Genomic DNA, 21,514 nt, shown 5'->3' with positions numbered 1-21,514 from the left:
CCGCGGGCGCCAGCTCCTGCGCAGGCGCAGTGGGCCTCTTGCCCACCTTTCAGAAATGGCGGCCCCGCTGGGAGGTATGTTCTCCGGACAGCCGCCTGGACATCCCGGAGACTCCAGGGGCCAGGCTTCGCTTCTTCAGGCAGCGCCAGGCCCTCCGAGAACGTCTAACAGTACGTTGGTGGACGAATTGGAGTCCTCTTTTGAGGTAAGATGAGACTGCGGCGTCCGTTCCCAGCTTCCTTTCTTACCTGAAACCTAAGCTGCACCTGGGCAGTTTGCCCCTTTCAGTGATGCTCACGACAGGCTTCCAGATCGGGGAAGAGGCTCAGAGAACGTAAGTTACTTGCTTTAGTCTCCACTTTGAGTGGTGGCCGGAAGTGTGCGCAGGTCTGCTGGCGGAGACCTAGACTTTGTTTCTGGAAGCACGTGGACTTCAAGTTTGCCCATCCCCAGCCTTGGACCCTTCTAGGTTCCCAGTCGGTGGTTCCCGTTTTACTCTTTCTTGGCCCCATCCCTGAGCGCTCTTCCCCGCATCCCTGCGTGTAGGGTATTGATGGAGACCATCCTCTCCTTTTATGAATGGAGAAACTGAGGCTCAGAGGAGAAATTACTTGCCCAAAGCCAACCCCTTGGCTTGTGCAAATGAGGACTATTACTTGGGCCTCCCTACTGTCCATCCTACGCATACTTCTAACTTTTTTTTTTTAAGTTTGTTTATTTTGAGAGAGAAAGAGAGCATGCATGCACATGGGGGAGGGGCAGTGAAAGAAGGAGAGAGAATCCTAAGCAGGCTCTGTGCTGTCAGTGCAGAACTTGATGCAGGGCTCAAACCTGCAAACCCTGAGATCATGACCTGAGCTGAAACCAAGAGTTGGACAGACATTCAACTGACTGAGCCACCCAGGTGCCTCTCTACGCATACTTCTAAGAAGCGTATTCTTTTTTTTTTAATTATTTTTAAACTTTTTTTAATGTTTATTTTTGAGAGAGAGACAGACACACAGTGTGAGAGGAGGAGGGGCAGAGAGAGAGGGAGACACAGAATCCGAAGGAGACTCCAGGCCCTGAGCTGTCAGCACAGAGCCAGACGCAGGGCTCAAACCCATGAACTCTGAGACCATGACCTGAGCTGAAGTCGGACACTCAACCGACTGAGCCACCCAGGCGCCCCAAGCATATTCTTTTTATAGACTACCACACATTTCTCCATACAACTGCTCACCTGTCTATGAAGACCTGTATGTATAATTTAAAAAATTTTTTTTAATGTTTGTTTATTTTTGAGAGCGTGAGAGCAGGGGAGAGAGAGGGGGACAGAGGATCTGAAGCAGGCTCCATGCTGACAGTAGAGACCCCATGTCGGGGCTCAAACTCACGAACCACGAGATCGTGACCTGAGCCCAAGTCTGATGTTTAACCAGCTGAGCCATCCAGGGGCCCCTGATTTCTTCTTCCTTTTTTTTTTATTTAAAGAGGGAAGAGGGAGCTAAAATTCCTGAGATCAGATTTCACTATGCCTGGTGGCCCTGCTGGTTGTGAGGGAGCAGCATTGTTGATTGGTTTGCCTGGTTGGCCTCCTGGGTGGGATGTTTTCCAGTACCCACAGGTTTCACAGAGCAGATGTGCCCTAGTCATATCCCAAATCCAACAGGCTCATATTTCCACGTAATACACAGAATGGGCAATTTGTTTTTCGGATTTCTTGAGGTGTTACAGGGATTTCCCAGGAGGAGTCCTGTAATTTTTCTCTATAAATCAAATAGGGGAAACTTCGAGCAGCAGAATTTGTTGCTTCCCGAAGGGCCCTCACATGTGGGTGATGGCCTAAATTTGGGCCCAGATATGCCTGCCTCACACCAGTGTACTTTGCTCACTGCTGGTGGGGCTGTGCTTTCCTGAGGTTTCCTTCTTTCCTTCTCTCCTTCCTTCTTTCCTTCCCTTCTTCCTTCCTTCCTTCCTTCCTTCCTTCCTTCCTTCCTTCCTTCCTTCCTTCCTTCCGTTTATTTTGAGAAAGAAGGCACAAGCGGGGGGAGGGACAGAGAGAGAGGGAGACAGAATCTCAAGCAGGCTCTGTGCTGCTGGCACAGAGCTGCCCACGGGGCTCCATCTCTAGAACTGCGAGATCATGACATGTGCAGAAATCAGGAGTCAGACGCTTAACTGACTGAGCCACCCAGACGCCCTGAGTCTTCCTTTCTGACCACTGCTCCCCACCAGCTCTCCCATTCTCTTTCTGATCCCACTGCCCTGTGATAGACCTTCTTTATGCATTTCCTGACGGTTTCCTGTGCACAGAAGTGCTTGGCTGAATCATGTATTCCTCTAGATCGGTGCCCCTTGAGAGAAATTCTCTCGGACTTGTTTACCCATGTGATAGCAAGCTCTTAGGTTGTCCCGTCTATCATTAACGTGTGTTTAGTTAACGTGGGTTTAGCACCCACTTAGTGCCGAGCAGTATGAGAACAAGATATGCAAAATTCCCACCTGCTGGCAGGGGACAACTGATAATGGACTAGAAGAATGGAATGATGTCAGTTAACTGTGTGAAAAACAATAAAGCTGGGCATGAGGATAGAGCAAACCATTTCAAAAGAGTAGAGAGAGATGGCCTCTCTGAGGAGGTAATGATTTATCTGAGCCCTAATAGGGTGATGGTACAATTCATGTAAGCATCAGAGGGAGGGGCTTTAAGTGGAGTTGGACCAGGGGCCCAGGCTCTGGTATGGAATGGGATCCTGGTGAAAGGGGCGAGTGGCAGGAGAGAGGCCAGGTCGTGATGCTTGCAAATACCAGCTGCCTCATTTGGAGGCTCTCCCTCCATGTGTCTCATGGACTTAGTTTACCAAGTTATTTCATTAGCGGGATATCTTGTCAGCTAATGTGTAAACCCAGACTGTGTCAACTCATTGAATAACTTCAAGAGAAGTTATTTGTTACTCTGAAGTAATATTTTTGACATGTGAATGACATTTTTTTCTTATATGTTTGAATCACACAGGCTTGCTTTGCTTCTCTTGTGAGTCAGGACTATGTCAATGGCACAGATCAGGAGGAAATTAGAACTGGTAAGAATTCACTCTTTGTAGACCACGTTCTTGCCTTCAGCAAGATTCCTGATTGCTTATTTTACACTTTACGGTTTTGTTTGTATCCTTAGAGAACTTTTCCAGGGAATGAGATTTATGCAGTCATTTCTATATACTTCTGGTTCTTTGTTCGGTTTATCAACTGACATGTCACACTCATAATGAGCTAGTTATAATGTGCTGTCCATATTGTATAGGACAGTAATAACCAACAATGCGTGCTGTTTTTTTAAAAAAATAAGTTTTGATTATTTTTTGAAGGTGTTACAGAGAAAAGTCTCTTGTGTTTCCCTGACTTTGCCCAAGTTCTGTCCCAAGAAGCAACCACTGTTTCTGATTGTTTTGTACTGTATTTTACATGTTACATTTTAACTGGAAGTCATGATTCTAATTGCTGGATGTCAGGATTATCTTTCCTCAGAAGAACTTTTGTGTTGTGCTGAGGTCTCATTAACCTTATATAAACACAAATTATCTGGTATTTAATGTTGGTTAACACATGGGGGTTGGGAGTCAGTATTTCTGTTGTCAGAATTAAAATTCCAGATTACATCTTGGGGAAGGTGCTGTTTTGATATTTTTGACTGTTCATTTATGAGGACGATATATGTGTCTAGTGTTTTTCTTAATATTTTGGTCTTTTTCATAAGGTGTTGATCAGTGTATCCAGAAATTTCTGGATATTGCAAGACAGACGGAATGTTTTTTCCTACAAAAAAGATTGCAGTTATCTGTCCAGAAACCAGAGCAAGTTATCAAAGAGGTATGAACTCAACTTTCTCTTCAACTTTCAGGAAGAGCACATATGGTCAGGATTCCATCTGTGCTTTAAATGAGATATACCCTTTTCCCATGAGTTATAGTAGGCTTTACAGATTGAATACACATGTTGCTAGATGTCAGTGTTCACGACAAGTTGGGCAAGTAGTGGAGCCAGGGGTGGAGGTGGAAAGCTGGGCTTCAAACAGAGTTTCATTTGCTGGACGACTTCTCTTAAAGAAAAGGTTCTGCTGCTTGAAAAAGGTTGAAAAGTCATTAATATAGATGATAAGTTCATTTTGGACATCCCCGGCTGATTTCTGTGTATCCCCGGCTGCCTTACACACAGGAAGGGCTCAAGTTTTGTTTAAGGAATCAAAACTTAAATGTTCTGTCCCAGGTTCCTTGAGACTCAGGGTTTCATTTATCTCAGTTGTTTGAAACTGGGGCATTTGGAAATGTGTTCGAGTTGCCATGATGACTGGGAAGCTTCAGTGGCATTTAGTGTGTTGGGCCAAAGCCTGCCCCATGCAGTGTGGAAGAGAGAATTGTCTTGCCCAAGAGACCAGTCATGCCCCTGATGAGAAACACTACATTGACATGATTGTTTTTTGGTACTGTTTGAAGTAACTACTCCCACAAGCTGCTGAATTAATTGAAAACCTTCTTTTTATTAATTGATATCAGTTGATGAGAATGTGAATAATAAGATGATACTCTTATAATTTATTATGTCAGAGCATTTCCTGATTTGAGTACTTGACTAAGAACATAGGTGTGTTCAATGCCAGGCCTTCATAAAGAATTACAATGCTGATATTCATTTAAAAAGCTCTTGAAGATGAGATTTTAACACTTCAGCCCAAACTGATAGAATAGTGGTGTGGACTCTTTTAAACGGTTGTTAACATATGTTTCAGATTCTCAGCAGTGACCTTTGGACAGAAATACTGGGTGCCTGGGGATCAGGTTGGGAAAGAGCCTGATTTTCTCTGCCTGCCCTTTGGTACTTTGGAATATTGGAACATCTGTATTACTTATTAAAAGAAAATGAAAAGTAAAAGCTCCCAGCGTTACACAGCATCTTCCATTAGAGGAGTTGCTGTGTATTATTCGGATAGAGGAGCCAAGCAGAGTGTTGGATGTACAAAGGTTGAATTGATTCTCTTTGAGTTTACTTCTTAGTGCTCTTACCTACTCAGGAACTATTTTCATTTTTCATGAATTTGCCCTGACTTAATCGTCTTTGTTTGTAGGATGTCTCAGAACTAAGGAATGAATTGCAGCGGAAGGATGCTCTGGTCCAGAAGCACTTGACAAAACTGAGGCATTGGCAGCAGGTGCTGGAGGACATCAACGCTCAGCACAAAAAGCCAGCCGAAATCCCTCAGGGCTCCTTGGCCTACCTCGAGCAGGCGTCTGCTAACATCCCTGCACCCATGAAGCAAAGCTGAGTCAAAGCGGGCCTGAAGGGGATCTGGTGTGAGTCAGCCTAGGCACAGTTTTGACAAACAGCACTTCTTGTGGACGTGACATTTTGGAAGAACTCTTTGCCAAAGAATGAGATGATTTTTGTTTGATGGTCTCACCTAAAATGTTCCCCTAGTTTTATAAACATCTTTTCTTGAGTACTTTATAAAATGGTTTTGGTAGACCAAGTAAATTTTTGTCTTTAGCAAAGTTTAGGCTGTTAATATGATGCCACTTACAGATTCCTTTTTATGTTTCTTTGTATTTTTTTTTTTATGACTAAGTCTTTTTGTGTTTCCAATTTTAGATTAGCTTATATAATATGAAGGGAAAAGTTTGTATGATTTGATCTGAGAATCAGAGGATGAGGATTTTGGTTGTAGACCTTTTATAACAATTACCCCTCAATGGTAATATAGTAAAATAGGTAAATTTGTATATTTTAAGACTTTGAATTACCTCAAGAAGAGGAATCTAATGCAGCAATGTCCATAAGGCTTCCAGAGCTCTCAAAATGAGGGTATTTTGTAAATAGGTTGAAAGGACTATCATATCCTAAGTTAGTGTAGTATTAATACATAGGATCCTTAAGTTGATGTTGACTTTTATTTGGGGTAAGTTTATATTTTGTGTGGTGTTTTTTCACTTTTGGGGTGGGGGTGTGTAGCAAGAGCAGTGATATGGTAAATTGTTAGGTTCTGCAGTGATGCATCCATTTTAAGTAAGGGGGTAGACCTTGTGCTCAGCACAACAGTTGAGGTATACGCGCAGTATGAGAGGTTAAAGCTTGCTATGGTTGGTTATCTCTTTTCACTCTCAGTTTTGTTTGCTTGTGTTGTTTTTGTTTCTGTTTTTTTTGTAGCAGAATTTCTCATTAAGGAAGGATCTTGCTAATGAGTGACATTGATTCCAAGGGACTGGGGTCTTGGGGTGGAGAATGGGCTGCAGGTGACTCTCAGCGACTCACCATCCTTGAAGATCATGGGATCTCAGCATTTGGGAAGACATTTTACCCTCTCGTTGGTTACATGGGCCAGTGAGATTCTCTGTTGAGCTGCCGTTGAGAAATACAGACCGGCATTGTGTGTGGTGCTCCTTGGATGAGATTTTCCTTTCTCGTTGTTTACAATCTAATCAGATTACATCTCTTTACCCAAAACAGATGCTCTATTGTCTTCCAAACAGGCAATACTTCTGTGACTCAGTGTCCTGAAGTGTTTTATTTCCTTCAGCCTTGAAGGCCCTCCCTATATAACACTGATACCCATCCATTCATGGTTGTTTGGTCTGATGCCATCTGGTCCCTGAAGCCACTGCATGCTTTCTGCCTCACCCCTCAAGACACAGGACTGCCTCTGTCTCTACCAACCTGGCATGGTTCTCCTTGCGTAGGTTAGTGATTTGCATCTGTCTCAGTGCCTCTCATTAGAAGTAGGCATTGTTCCTCTCTGAATATACAGGGACCACTTACTATTTATTTTTTATGCGTAATACTTTTTACTCATTTTTGTTTGTGTGCCCGTGTGTGAGGTACACAGCCTGAGGCTAACAAATTCCCTCAGTATAGGTTAAACAAAGCTTTTAAAAAAAGGTTTTACTCACAATATATGACCTCAGGGTTGTTAACCTGGTCACTTCATGCCAATTCGAAGCTCTGATTGGCAGCTTTAGATTTCTTTTTTGTTTTTTTTAATTAAAAAAAAATTTTTTTTTTAACATTTATTTATTTTTTAAGAGACAGAGACAGAGCATGAGCTGGGAAAGGGACACAGAGAGAGGGGGAGTCACAGATTTCGAAGCAGGCTCCAGGCTCCGAACTGTCAGCACAGAGCGCGACACGGGGCTTGAACCCATGAACCATGAGATCATGACCTGAGCCGAAGTCGGCTGCCTAACCGACTGAGCCACCCAGGTGCCCCTTTTTAATTTTTTTTTTTTTAATGTTTATTTTTGAGAGAGAGAGGGAGAGACAGAGCATGAGTGGGGGAGGGGCAGAGAGAGAGGGAGACACAGAATCTGAAGCAAGCTCCAGGTTCTGAGCTGTCAGTACAGAGCCTGACACAAAATGTGAGATCATGACCCGAGCCAAAATCAGACGCTTAACCGACTGAGCCACCCAGGCATCCCAACAGCTTTGATTTCTTGATTAAAAACCTAAATAAACTGCTTAAGTTTTAGGCAGTCTTTGAGTAATAAAGAGGTTCTTAGTGAAAAGATTGGGAACTATTCTATTTGGTGCTTAGTGAAAATATTTTGAATTCATGCAAGTACCAGTTATTGCCATTTCTTTATTATGAATTCAGAGTTTTCTGTCAATACAACTTTCCAATCTTAGCTATGAGTATCATTTTAATCTCTTGGTGATTAACATAGAAAACGCTCTTGAGTTGCTGTCTTCAGTGAGAAGAAACCATCAGCTAGGATTTCCCTTACTTTTCCAGTCCCAGAAGGACAAACCTACCCACATCTTCAGGGTCTCCTTTTTTTCCTTCCTGTTCCATCTCCTGAAGTGCCTACCCTGTGTGGGACCAGCCTTTCCACCAGGGTTCTGGGCCCCAGGCCAGTCACCTTCTCTAGAGCTTAATCCTTGGGTGGTGTCCGTCTTCCACATCCCCCGTCTTCTGGATCATTCCCTGCGGCTCACAAGAGTTCTTCATCTCCCATCTTCAACATTCCTTCGGTACCTGAGCTGATGCCCTATCTCCCTGCCCCTCGTTCACAGTCTCCAGCATCTCTCCTTCTCTTCCTCCTTTTCCAGCCTGCCCCTTCCATACCACCATCACTGCTCATGATGGTTACTGGCCACTTCATCTTCTTTACTCTCCCTGGCTGTGATCAGACACAGGTGGGGTACTGAAGCCAGGTCATTCCTGCTCAACATGGGACTCCTCATGGGCAGTCTTTGCTCTGGAGCTCCCACTGGCCTGGCCAAGACTTCTTGGTGCTGTCTTATTGTCTGAGCTTCTTTGCCCAAATCTTCCTCGGCCTCCCTTTCACTGGTGTCAACCTGCACCATAGTCTGAAGGCTCTTCTTGCCTTAGGCTTCCTCTTCCCTTTATGTTACAGGTGGTTTTTCCTGAGAAGGGGAAGAAAAACCTGTCCCTGACATCCAGATACTGATCTGTGTTATGGACACTTATCCAACTAGGCCATGTTATTCTCCTGTTGGACATGAACAGTCTCAGAATACCAACTCAGAGTTGCTCCAAGACCATGATAAAGTAGGACAAAACAAAAGCACCTCCTCATTTTGTCTAGGCTCAGAGAAAAAATAAGGTCACAGTGTTAACCCACCAAACATTCTTCTGACTGAAGTGAGTAACTGCCTTTTTTTTTTTTTTTTTTTTTTTAAACTATTTTCAGCTTTATCTTCACTCTAGTCTGTGCTCCGAACAAATAAAATTTTCTTTCAGGCACCCAGTCATAGAATTGCCCCGACTTGTTTACAGCATCCAATCTAGAGTGCACCCTTGCATCCTTAGGCTGTCTGAAATCACTCACCAAAGCCAGAATTCTGAAATAGGTTCTAACACCCACTTTCTGAGAAGCCCTACCATCTCCACAATGAGCATTCTCCCTATTGCAACAAGTAATAAACCTAACTTGTTCCCTGCAGATGTGTTTCTGGTGGTCCTTGGCTGAGGGCCATTGAAATCCCCAATAAATGTCTTCTAATTCTGATTGTGTCTTGGGAAATAGCTCCTGGAGGACCTGACTGACATGGCTGTTAGTGGACATGGTCTGAGAGCAGGCAGTAGGATGGGGCCTGGGGACTGGCTCATGCACTGTCCCAATTGGCAAGGAAGACCCATGGCGGTGTAGTTGCCAGTGGCCCACTTGCTGAAGATTCCACCAGTGGTGCCACAGGGAGACGTCCCAGTGGAAGGGAACATTGTCAGTACAAGGACCAAACGTTGGAAGGTAAGGGGGCATACTGTGTACAAGAACAGTGGAGTTGGCTGGTTAGCACCTCACTGTCTTGACTCCCCATGGAGGGATAATGACTAACAGGACTTAACAGTCAACAGCCACTCTGAGTGCCTGGGGCATCTTTGATTATCACCTGTAGGGTGAGGGGAGACAGCTGAGGAACTAGCAGGAGGGAGTAGATCAAAAATAGTATTGCATCCCCAGGGGTGATGGTGGAGATTAGCCCTACCTAAGAAATCTGAAGAATGCAGGGACAGCTCCCTATCACAGCTCCATTTAATTTCCTAACGTCGTCCTTGTAGAATCCAGGTGGATCCTGGAGAGAATATAGACCAAGTAGCCTCACTCACAACTACTGTGTTGGATGTTACATCAATGCTAGAGCAGCTAATAAGGGTTCAGGTACACAATATGCAGCCATTTCTTGAGCGAGTTCAGTCTTTTCTACCCTAATTAAGAAACACTTTACAGCAATCTTCCTTTCCGGTTTTGCTCCAGCCATATATTAGCCCCTCCTTCTGTCCTAAAAGAGCCTAACAAGATTTATCACCAGATCTTGCTGTTTCTCCCTCCTGACTCAATCCTGAATCAGTTCATTTCTCTTCATCTGCACTGTTTTCCCCAAGCCATCACTGTCACGTCTGGACCACTCACTCTTGAGAGATTGATGGAATCTGATTATATACACAAAAACCAGAAGAATGTTTTATCTATTAAATTGAGTTTCTTTGTCAGTATTATCTAGGGTACAGAGAGGATTTTATTCACTGTGGTGAAGGTGGAACCTTGAGAGAAACTTTCTGGATGATAATTATGCTATATCAAAAAGCTTAAGCATGTATCCTTTGATGCTTTACTTAGATACCCAAGGAATGTGTCCTAAGGAAATAAATGATAGAAGCATGCTCAGATTTAGTTAGCAGATACAATTATTGCAGTGTGGAATCTAGAAATTTAACAGAATCTTTCACTCACCTGCAACAAGAAAGAAATCAAACAGATGTAGAGTCTCAATAAAATTCTGTCCCTGCAGCAGGTGTCATGCTGAGTTAAAGTACAGCCTACGTTGCTAGTTATCAGTAGTTGCAGTGTTGGAAGAATGTTTCGATAAACAGTACAACTATCTGTACGTAGTTTAGTTTTTAAAACACAAAACTAGTTTAGTTCTTAAAACACAGAACGCAAGCATAATCCTACAGTGCTCACCCTAAGCAGGAAACAAGATCACTAAAAAAAATTGATACTGAGAAATAACATGGCATGTTACATGTATGGTAACAAGTATTTTCATTTAAGAAATTATCTTATTGGGGCCACGTGTTTTGACTAGATAGGAATTTTACCTTTAGGGGCCTCCGGGTGGCTCAGTTGGTTTTGTGTCCGACTCTTGATTTCGGCTCAGGTCATGACTCACAGTCGGTGGGATTGAGCCCTGGAGACAGTGTGTCAGAGCCTGCTTGGGATTCTCTCCCCTCTCTGTCTGCCCCTTACCCTCTCACGTGTGCTCACTCTCTCAAAACAAATAAACCTTAAAAACATTAAAAAAGATAGTGATTTTACCTTTAAATTGTCAGTTGTAATTTGAGTTGTAATTGCATTTCTCCCAAAATTATGTAAGCAGCTACTTTTCATTTAAAGTTGACCTGATTGAGATTAATGTGAATTTCTTATTTCCAAACTGTCTTCATCTACTTTCACCTTTCTTTGGGAAAACAATACAAGTCACAGCCATTTTTAATTGCCCAGTTTAAAGTTTTATTCAAAGAGCAAAGATTTGACAGTGCATAGAATAAATGTTTATGGCCACGTGTGGGGCCAGCACCAAAGGATTGAGAACATATTTTGCCCAAATTGTATTGAGTCTTGTCAAATCACACTGCTCCATCAGAAGGTCAGACTATTCAGTGTGGACTGACATGGGTCAGCACCATGAATGGCCAGTCCCGATTCCCTTACAGTACTGAGCATCCATGTGATGGGGAAGCAATGCACCATGAGGCAAAGGGCCCAGGCCCAAAGACTGGGCTCAGTAGATCTTTGACTTCAAAGAATACTCTAGAAACTTTCACAAGTGACCAAGTTGAAACTACAGTCATATGACAGAGTGAGGCTCGGTTATTCACAGAAAAATTCTGGCAGTGGTTAATTCCAGTTCGTGATTGGTATCATACCTATCCTATTTTGCTTACTTCTCCAAAAGCCCCTTTTGAGGTAGGTGTTATCCCCTCTCTCGTCTACTTCAGGTCCTGGACTTAGGAAGTCAGAGCACTCGGTCGAAGTGTGCCAAAGGGCTGCTGTCATCCACTCCTAGTTTTGCCTTGTTTTGTGTTTGTAATTGGTTTTCATGAGTATTTCGAACTTTTATTCTTCCTAGTGAGGTTTAATGTGCATTTTGTAATTCTGTCATTTACACAGAAATACTTTTCAAGTGGAGATGACTAGCATTCTAAGGACAAGTGAAACCACTTTTAAAGTAGATCATGGAAATCACAAAGCTTGATATTCCACAAAGTGGAATGAAATCTTATGGACACTAGAAATACAATGTGAGGGTCATCAGTAACATTAATATTTTCTGTGGGTGCATTTTGATAACACTGGTTTATGTTGTTTTGTTTTTCACCTTAATGTCAAGAATTTTGTTTAAGCACTGGTTTCACAATGAAACAGTATGAAATGTTAATGCCAAAATTTGTTTTGGCTATTATATATAAATCGTGTCACAAGCAAGTTAATTTGGTTTTTTAGTTCATTCCTTCAGTCAGATGCTTTACATGTGTTTCAGGTGTCCTCTTTGTGATGGAATCCTGAGACTCAGTTTAGAAAGAGAAATACTTGGTAAACCATTCCTGGTGGGCAGAGCCCTGTTTCTGCTGGACTTCTTTGGGTTGGGCTGTTTCACCATCTTGTGTCCTAAAAACAAACCAACAAACAAAAAGATTGTTTTAGATGGCTTTGAAAATTATTCAGTAAACAACTTAATACCCCACTTTCTTTCAGGGAGTAAAGCTGTTGCTTTACTCTTTGAAAGACTATGAGTATAACTGGCCAACACTCATGGCTAGAAACAAGGTGTGAAAGATGGGGTGGGAAGGGAACATCTAATTCCTGTTTCGAAAATGAGGTTCTCCACTGTTTCACTTAAGACTAATGAGCATATTGTATAAACTTATATTTCAGGCACAAATTGAACATTAAACCTCATAAAAAAGGTAAGGAATGAAACAGTTAATCAACACAGCCTTATAATGTCTGGCTTCTTCAGAAGTTATCTAATGTGTTCGCACCTCAATAAGACTGTGACATTAGCCTAATAAATTGAAAAGAGGAAACAGTAAGCAAGAAAGTACGATGTATACCTGCTGACTGGTCTCTGTCTGCATTTGTGAAGCTTCATATAAAACTGGGAACCTAGCTTATTCACAGGTGTATGATACTGAGATGAACCCACAGCCAGAGTCAGGAGCTGGCTCTAGCTGTTAATACAGGGGTGTGCTTAGGGCTCCAGGCCTCAGTTTCTGCAGCTTTGAAACAAAAGGGCTGGCCTCCTTCATTGACTGACAGGAGGTCCTTGCCACTCAACATTTATAAAGGTCTGTGCCTCCCATTTGTCCCAATAGCCGCAGGTATGCAGGGCCTTTGGAAAAAGAACACTTTATTTTTATTATATTTTGAGAAAGGACAAGTGCGAGTGGGGGTGAGGGGCGGGGGGCAGACAGAGAGAGAGAGAGAGAAAATCCCAAGATGACAGCTTGGAGCCCAATCCCACGACTGTGAGATCATGACCTGAGTCAAAATCAAGAGTCAGATGCTTAACCACCTGAGCCGCCCAGGCATCCCTGGAAAAAGAACATTTTAGAAGGAGCCATTTCTGAAATGCAAAATTCAAAGCACAGAATGTCAAGTTCTGCCTCTGAAAAGAAGACTGGATAGGAGGGAGAATTAATAAACGGGGAAATGATTGTGAAAGAGAAACACGTTGCAAGGGTTTCTGGAAAAATAAGGTGGCATCTGAGATGATTGATCATGCATGAGCTACCAACCTAGATTAAGAGGCCTTAAAATCTCAAGATGATACAATAAATCTTGAGAAATAACCTTAATAATAATAGTAGTGGCAGTAATAATAGTGGAAATCGACTGAATGCTTCTGTACCAGGTTCTGTGCTAACTGCGTCCTGTGGGTTAATTCCTTCAGTCTCACAGTCTGGTGAGGCAGGTGCTGTATTATCTTTGTTTTAGAGGTGAGGAAATGGAGACCTAGAGAGGTCAAGTAACCTGCCCAAAGTCACCTAGGTAAGAACAAGGGACCAGAATTTGAGTCCAGACCTCAGGGCCAGGTGATCAGAGTCCAGCTTCTGTGTTACCCACACTGACACGGCTAGCTAAGTGATCTACTCATCCATGAGAGGAAAAAAAAAGACTTTCTGGAACTTGGTACCAAGAATAGTACTTGTGTAAAGAATGACGTACTTCCTTCCTCTTACACCACCTTCCCATTTGGCTGGATTGTAATTTGTCCAAGGCAGGGAGGGGCTTGTCTCCCTGTCCTTTTTACCTGCCCAAAGTCTGGGTATTGAAGAGGTGCCAGAAAGGAATCTGAATTCCCCCCCCCCCCCCCCCCCCCCCGCCATCTATGGAAAACTGGAATCACAACTCCCCACCCCGCCCCCTACCTTGTGGCAGTTTTCACATCTAGAGCCTGGGTGGGTTTGTAAGGCTGGCCACAGCCAGGGCTTGGGTCCAAGCTGGGTGACTTCGTTATTGGAGGGGCGTTGATCCTGGAGCTCAGATCACCACTCAGAAAGTTCTTTGCGTAGGAGGCCAGGTTTGGCACACTGACCACTCGGCTGGGCACTTCCTCCAGCTTCTTTTTCTGTTTGTATTAAAAGAAAGGCCAGTTAGTTCCACCCTAAAGAGTCATTACTGTAAGTAAAAAAGGCCCACCCAACCAAAACTATATGGGAGAAGAGGCAGTAATTGTATTTATATACCTACATGTTATTTTTAAAGCATTTCTTCCTCCAGTCTACTTTGTTTTATGAAACACAGTTTCACAATCTCTTGCCCAAAATCTCTGGGGACATGTGTTTGGTAATTCAAATTTTTTTTTTAGACATTAGAAGGCCATATAAGACCCCCAACAGGAGCTGGGTCCATTGTCTTCAAATGCATTAATATTTCTTCAGTGAAACAACACTTTCACTGAGAGGCATACATAAAAATCATAAATGAGCTCTCATCTGTTCAGCTTAGGGTAGGTTTACTGTCCTTTGAACTATTAAACATTTTAAGCACTTTTAGGATTTTGTTACAGCAGATGAGAGATTTGGATGTGAATATTCTCATTATAACAAATTCCAAAAATATGTAATGAAAAAAGGAAGTGGGAGATTCCTGTGGCTCCTGGGTGGCTCAGTTGGTTGAGCATCCAACTCTTTGATTTCAGCTCAGGTCATGAACTCATGGTTCGTGAGGTCGAGCCCCATGTCAGGCTCTTGCTAACAGCACAGCAGCACAGAGCCTGCTTGGGATTCTCTCTCCCTGCCTCTCCCCTACTCCTGCACTCGCTCCCACTCTCTCAAACATTTTCTAAAAAGTGGGAGATTCCTGTTCGTTTCTCTCATCATCCAGATATAACCATTATTAACAGTGACATGTTTATAGGAAGAATACAAAGAGAAATACTCGGAGAATACAAAAACCCATAAGAAATTAAAAGTACACATAATCTGCCTCGCCAGATATAAATACTGTTTGTTAATAATTTGGACCATTCCCCATGAGTCTTATTTTCAGTGAACATTCCTCTGACTGTATGCCAGCACGCCGATAAGTAAGCTGTAGTTACCTTCAGGAAAATGAAACCAGCAGCACTGTAATGCCTGAAATCGGCAGAACCTATTTACCTTCATGGAGGGGGTCAAGTATCCTGGGTGAGGGTTGAAAGAGAAAGACCGGTTCCGATGGGACACGGCGCTGGGGAAGGCTGCGCAGTGAAATCTTCTCTCCTCCTGGAAAAACACAACTGAGTCCAAAAGAGCCTGACCACACCACTGGGTTTGACCTGAAGGAAGATGGTCGAGTGAGGGCAGAAACCGTGAGGGAAAGCCCAGGGGAAGGGGGAGGATGTGTGGGGATCCAGCTGCCGTCCACTGAAGCTTTGAGGAAGCACCTTTAGTCCTGTGGCCTGAGTCCCCAGCTTCTGTATAGGGAAGGGCGAGCTTATTTGAAACATCTTGGGCAGTTAGAGAACCAGGTACTCTGGGCATCTGAAGGTTAAAAGCTGGTACAATCACTATATCACCAACCTTATTTATGCGTGTCACTGTCCACTTTTCTCTCTCCTGCTGTATTATTTTTAAAGCAGATTCCAATCATTGTATAATTTCATCTTTAAAAACATCCACATCTATCTCTAAGAGATAAAGACCCTTTAAAAAAAAATAGCACAATTCTCTTGTCACACCTAGCAAACAAGCTCTTCCTTAGTATCATTTAATTTTCAGTTAGTGGTGAAGTTTTCCTGTCTCATCAGCGTCCTGACATGGAACTGTGTGGCAGGGGCAGGGATGGGAGTGAGAGAGGAGAGGGGTGTGTGTTTGTGGGAGGACGTGAGGCTGGCAGGCTGCCAAAGGTCCTGGATTTCACTCGGGGAAGGACGGGAGGCCGTGAGCGGTGCAGAATGGAGCCGAGCTCTCATCTGACACGCTTCCCCAAGACTGCCCTGGTTGATGTGAGGTCAGCGTGCGGGCAAGGCTAGAGTGAGTGGGGAGTCCAGTGGTTCACTGCGCGTGTGAGAGGGGCTTGGACTAAAGCGGTGGAGGCAGAGACGGGTGGGGAAGGTGGCTGGACTTCTCAGGTGGCCGACTAGCCCTCCCACCGTGGGCTGCACTGACAGGCGCCAGTCGAGAGCCACCGTCTGCAGAGCTGGACGTAAGCCAGGGGAAGCAGCGCCCTCCGGTTCAGCGGGGGTGCTACAAGCAACCTGCCACCAGACCAGGGAGCACGGGGCGGCCGGGTTAGAGCCCAAAGCAATGGATGGAGTATCAGGAGACAGGGATGTGAGGGAGGTGGACTGCGTGAAAGCTCAGGGGCAGGTGGAGGGAGGGGCATTCCAAAGAAATGGCCTCAGGCCTTGGTGGCTGTGGGCTACAGACCCCGAGGGAGAAAACTTCTTCCTAAGGGGGCCCCCGGGGCGGCTTTGCGAACTGGAAAACAGGTAGTCATTTTTACAAAAGGAAGATCAACAAACAATAACTGGCTTGATTGAGTCTACTAAAATTCCAACAGAAGGCATGCCATTCTGGATTTTCCCAAATTCCATAGATGAAAAAACTGAACCAATCAACCATGGGCAGATGCTGTAGGACTTGAGTGCTTGGGGGGCCGGGGGGGGGCTCTATTTTTCTGTATTAATTTTTTTAGTGAGTATATATTGTTTCAGATAATATACAAAAGTAATCAAGGATCTTCTGAAGGTGGTTTTAGAGTTATCAGGATTAAAATTGCTAGGTAGGCAGAGCGATGGCAAGAACAAAGTGGATGGCCCTCCGGAAGGAACGCTGCAGACCCCCTGGTGGCCCTGACGGCCTCACCATGAGCTGCTTGATGATCTCCTCTCTCTCCTTCAGGCGGGTCTGCAGGCGGCCTATGAGCTGAACATCCTCTGGCCTGGACGCCCCCTTCCCTGGTTTCTCTCCGGAATCCTTCAGTCTGTTTGGAACAGGCATGCAGTTAGTCTCCTTGCTGCCGTTGCCCAACAACAAGCAGGTGCATGGGGTGGGGACGCTGCTGTGAGCTTAGCCTGGCCAGCTAATATCTCCGTTCACAAAAGGGGAAATGGAGGCCGAGAGACTCTGTCTGGGACCAGCCAGTGAGTTGGCTGCAGAGCTCAGGACCCCAACTCCAAGTCTGACGTCTGTCAGTTACCCCAAGGCTGCGGGGCCAAGGAACCAAAGGCCCGTGGGTGATTCACACACTGCCCTCAGTGAAGCTTCAAGAACCAGGGATGCCTGGGCAGAGAGGCCTCGGCAGAAAAATGTCCCCCACTGCGGCCGCCCGACGTCTGGGCTGATGCCGACGTGGCTCTGGCGCCATCTGCTGGCCGAAACGGAGCACGGCATGAGCTGGTTCTCCCTCAGAGCTGCGGGCAGCTAGTTCCCCCAGCCCTTTCAGCACGAAGCCAGGGAGAAGTAACTCTGCGCACGGTGGGGGAGGGGGTGAGGGCTGCAGGTGACCTACTGAGTGTAGTTGATAAGAGGGCCGGGACTTCGGGGTGAGATAACTTGGGATCTAATCCCTACTCTGCCTTGAGGAAAAGGCTATGTGACCTTGCGTAGCCTTTCCCTGTGATCATCAGTTCCCTATTCTTTAAAAGGGTCACGAAACTGGGTGGTTGTGAGCATTCAGCGAGATAATGGGCGCCTGGCCTGTGGTAAGTGCCCATTAGATGGTAGCTGATAAAACCTTTCACTCTGGATTCTGGATGGTTTGCTTTGTATTGGAGACAGTGGAGAACGTGTTTTTAAGAGCACAGACAGGTAACAGATTCACTTAGTGCGGCTTGACCTTGGGCAGGTGGCTTTACCTGTCATCTTCCACCTCCGTGCTGCTAACCCTGACCCCCTAGTCTCTTCTCTCAGCAGCCAGAGTGACCTTATTGAAAGGTAAATCTGACCATGTCATTCCTGCTTAAAGCCTTGCAATGGCTTCCAGTGCACCCTGAACACATCCAAACTCCTTCCTGTTTAGTGCGGGTCTCCTTCATCCCTCCCAGTTAGCCCACCAATCTCAATTCCTGCCACTCACCCTCTCACTTATTCCTGGCTGTTCAGTCATGTGAAGCAGGCCCCAGGGCCATTGTACTTGCTGTTGTGTCCACTTGGAATGTTCCTCCTCCAAACAGCTCTCTCATTCCCTCGCCTCCTTGTGCTTAAATGTCACCTCCTTAGACAGGCCTTCCTTGCCCACCCTTGCCACTCCCTAGACACTGATCCTGTTTTTCTTTTAGCACTTCCAATACCTGATATGAAAAATATTCATCTGTTTATTTCTTGTCTGAATTCCCATCGAGAATTTTTGAGCTCTATGAGAGCATGGTCTTTGTTTAGTTCTGGCTGTAACTCCAGGCACACAGTAGGCTCTTAATAAACATCTGTTGAATAAGTAATAAAGATGTATGCATACAAGCACAAGACCCCCTCGGTTTCTTTATCCGTCCATGAAGGAGACTGTGAAGATTCAGTGAGGTGATGCATGTTAGAATGGGGCAAATGTTCGTTAAAAAGTAGACTTGATCCCGTGATTTCTTCCCGGGGTGAGGGGTCAAACCAAGCCCATAAGGCAGTGTTCATTCCTCACAGATTCCCAGTGCCCTGCACAGAGAGAATGCAGTCTCATAAAATGATAGGGGGTAATGAACTATCCCCAACTGCCCAGGACTGGGTGCTTCTTGGAATTCAGAACTTTAAAACTTAGAACTTTAAAACTTAAAACTTTAAAACTTCGAACTTTAAAACTTAGTTTTAAAACTGGGAGCGTCCCAGGCACAGTGGGATGAGTTGGTCGCCCTAATAAAATGTACCTCTACTAATCACTCCTAACCTGGGGCCCAACGCCTCACTTACTCAGTTTCCAGGGCAGCCAGCCGGGCCTGGAGCCTGGCTTGTGCACTGCTGAAATCCGCCACCATGGCCTGCATCTCCTTCCGGTGTTCCTGGCGTAGCTTCTCCACCTCCCGGGCCCGTTGGGCTTGCTGATCCTCCTCCAGCAGCCTGTGGGTGGAGGGAAGCACAGCCGGGCTGCCCCAGGCTCTAGGGACTGAACCTCTTGGGCACTGGGGTTTCTCCCCACTCTGCTGGGTGGCTGGGGTGGGAGGCAATGGGCAGGGGTGATTATGAATGAGGTCAGGATGCTGGGAAGGAGACCTGGGATCTCTTGGGTTGTGGGGTCCAGGATAAATCCTGCTTGTGGGACCCCTTCTCAGCACCTCCTGCCCCAGCATCCCATGAAGGAGAAACCCGACTGTGAAACCTTCAGGGGCAAGCAGTGGAGGACAGCTCTGGAGTGTTCTGGAAAATCCTCCCTTCATGGGGGGCAAATGGAGGCCTGGAGGCTGAGATTGTGTATGGGAATTACTGATCCTTGGGACTCTCTGAGGCCTGGGGAGTCACCAGTCCAGTGTTGAAAGGCAGGTAGGGATAGGGGGTAGGTCTTCCTCCATCACTTCCTAGCTGTGTGACCTAAGGCAAGCCACACCCTGCTCAGTTTCTTCACCTGTTAAATGGGTGTGATGATAGTGGCTACCTTACAGGGTTAGTGCAAGGTTGAATCATGCTAACACATGTCCAGAACAAAGTAACAGCGGTTCACCCAGCGCTTCCTCCATGCATTCCGGGGTGGGTGCTAAATCCTGCCCACATGTCACTGCATTCCAGGACAGCCCTGAGAGGTGGCGGTCTTACCTCCTTCGCGGATGAGGGCGGGGGTGTGGAGAAGCTAGCGGACTCACCTGAGCTCACACGGCACCGCTTGAGCCATTTCACCGCACTGCCTCCCTAAGGCTGGTTTTGAAGGGACTTCTAGTACGGTAAGGTCTGATCCCAGAAATTCCTTGACTTGTAGGAAACAGAGTTCCCTCCTCTATCCCAGGGCAAACCCTGCAGTTTTGAGACGAATTCCTAGAGCACTGGTCCTTTTCATGCGTCGGGAGTAACATCAGGGAAGTGCTAGCGTGTTAGGGAGTCTTTCCTTTGCGGAGAAGCCCAGGGGTGAGGCTTAGGTTCAGAGGCTCACCCTGGGGCGCTGGAGGGAGCGAGGGAGAAGGGAGCTCCGGACCCGCCCGGAGACCGACCTGCGCTGCTCGCGGAGCTGTAGCGCCTCCTGCTGATGCTGTTCCACCTCGGCCCGCAGCCGCTGCACTGCGTCCTTGAGCTGCGAGTTCTCCTCCCAGAGGTCGCAGCCCTCGCTCGGACCCGGCTCCGCGGCGCCCTTCGGGGAGCCCGTCTGGCCCAGGCCGCCCGCGTCCTGGGGAGAAGCACCCGGGAGAGGCGTTTTCAGGAGGCGCCAAGGGCTCCAGATGCGCCGCCGAAGGACGGGGACCCGTGCTGCGCCCAGCCTGGAGCCCTCACCAGCCTCCTGCTCCCGATTGAGGAGCTCACATCCAGGCTCTTCAGGTTTTCCCGCTTTCCGAGTTTGCCAGATCCGCCCTCACAAAGCCTAATAACGTTGGTGAGCCAGGAACGTGACTCAAGGCAAGCCAAACACTCCACCCAGAGCGCCCTCCCCACTTCAACAGCACTGCCTCGGGGAAGAAGCGACAAGCCCGCTCTCCTCTGCTATCACCGAATCCGGATCCCGTCTGTGGAGCGATTACACCGAAGTGCGCTCGTTTGTTTAATGGTGGTCTCCTCCACTAGCCTGGGAGGGCCTCCCGAAGGCACAGTCTCCCCTCGAGTTTTCCAATCTGATGGCACCTGGCTCGGGGGCTGGGATCAGAAGGGGCCAAATAAATGCTTGCTAAATGAAATGATACTTGAACGCCAGTGGTTCAGATAGAAATTCAAAAATCTATGTCCAAATGAAATGGGGTCAGAGTTAACCCCTGGTTAGTGAATGTTACAGTTTTCAAGTTCACTCAAACATGCCTGAAGGTTTCTGCGTTTGTTCATTCCACACAGAACAGCTTTGCACAGGGAACATCTGTGGCCCATGCCCCACACCTCTTGCTTCCTGCCCTGGGGCTTGTGTGTGTGTGACACCCATGGGCACGTGGGCACCTGGCACTCACCTGATTGGTTAAGGTCCTGGGGGGCCATGGAAGAGCTTGGTTAAGGAAGAGCTTGGTTAAGGTCCTGGGGGGCCATGCTTGACTAATGGGAGAAAGAACCTGCTGGATAAATGCATCCCCCTCTGTCCCAAGCTGGGACAGGTATGAGGATGATCTCACAGGGCTCCTTGGAAGATCCCAACAGGTGGGACACCACTTACCTGCAGTGGTGGCCAACTTAAGGACGCATCCTTGTACTGGGTACCCTCCCTTCTGTCTTTCACTCGTGCTGCCCAGGGCTGCTTTCCTCCTGGCTCACGCCCCCACCTTTCTTCTCTGTGTGGGTTTTCATCTGAGGCCCTGCTATTCCTCCCAGAGGGGTCAGGGCTTCCCTCCAATGAGGTGAAGGTGAAGGCTGGCACCTGGTGGCCCGGTGTCATCCTACCCATCCAAGGATCCATAGCACTTGGGGAGGGAGTTTGTCATTGCAGACGTCACG

At 46.3% G+C, this 21,514-nt stretch overlaps 2 protein-coding genes across 4 annotated transcripts in view; one reads left to right on the top strand and one right to left on the bottom strand.

Moving 5' to 3' along the window:
- Positions 1-12,608, top strand: MED28 (mediator complex subunit 28). 3 transcript variants are annotated; one of them, XM_043572889.1, is made up of 5 exons: positions 20-205; positions 2,999-3,065; positions 3,737-3,849; positions 5,102-5,327; positions 6,181-12,608. In XM_043572889.1, the coding sequence occupies exons 1-4, from the start codon at positions 56-58 to the stop codon at positions 5,297-5,299; spliced, it is 528 nt and encodes a 175-aa protein (XP_043428824.1). In that variant the 5' UTR covers positions 20-55; the 3' UTR covers positions 5,300-5,327; positions 6,181-12,608. The 3 variants fall into 3 exon arrangements, with proteins under 3 accessions (XP_043428822.1, XP_043428824.1, XP_043428823.1); XM_043572888.1 differs by having other exon boundaries at positions 6,178-12,608; XM_043572887.1 differs by having other exon boundaries at positions 1-205; positions 5,102-12,608.
- The window catches only part of FAM184B (family with sequence similarity 184 member B), a 155,101-nt gene continuing 139,707 nt past the window's right edge, over positions 6,121-21,514 (bottom strand). Inside the window, exons 13-18 of the mRNA XM_043572886.1 lie at positions 20,101-20,273; positions 18,875-19,021; positions 16,844-16,961; positions 15,155-15,259; positions 13,922-14,121; positions 6,121-12,158 (exon numbers count right to left, since the gene is read on the bottom strand). Of these exons, the coding sequence (XP_043428821.1) occupies positions 12,065-12,158; positions 13,922-14,121; positions 15,155-15,259; positions 16,844-16,961; positions 18,875-19,021; positions 20,101-20,273 (837 nt within the window). The 3' untranslated portion in view covers positions 6,121-12,064. The remainder of the gene's footprint in view (positions 12,159-13,921; positions 14,122-15,154; positions 15,260-16,843; positions 16,962-18,874; positions 19,022-20,100; positions 20,274-21,514) is intronic.

The sequence above is a fragment of the Prionailurus bengalensis genome, chromosome B1 (assembly GCF_016509475.1).
Source record: "Prionailurus bengalensis isolate Pbe53 chromosome B1, Fcat_Pben_1.1_paternal_pri, whole genome shotgun sequence".
Lineage (NCBI taxonomy): Eukaryota > Metazoa > Chordata > Mammalia > Carnivora > Felidae > Prionailurus > Prionailurus bengalensis.
Note: the sequence above shows the minus strand (reverse complement) of the source record. Positions and strands in the feature narration are given on the sequence as shown.

What these genes read in the sequence shown, in the direction of transcription:
- MED28 (XM_043572887.1), top strand. Translation starts at nt 56, where the DNA reads ATGGCGGCCCCGCTGGGAGGTATGTTCTCCGGACAGCCGCCTGGACAT. An exon ending in AATTGGAGTCCTCTTTTGAG is followed by an intron (nt 206 to 2,998) that starts GTAAGATGAGAC and finishes TGAATCACACAG; the next exon opens with GCTTGCTTTGCTTCTCTTGT. An exon ending in CAGAGCAAGTTATCAAAGAG is followed by an intron (nt 3,850 to 5,101) that starts GTATGAACTCAA and finishes CTTTGTTTGTAG; the next exon opens with GATGTCTCAGAACTAAGGAA.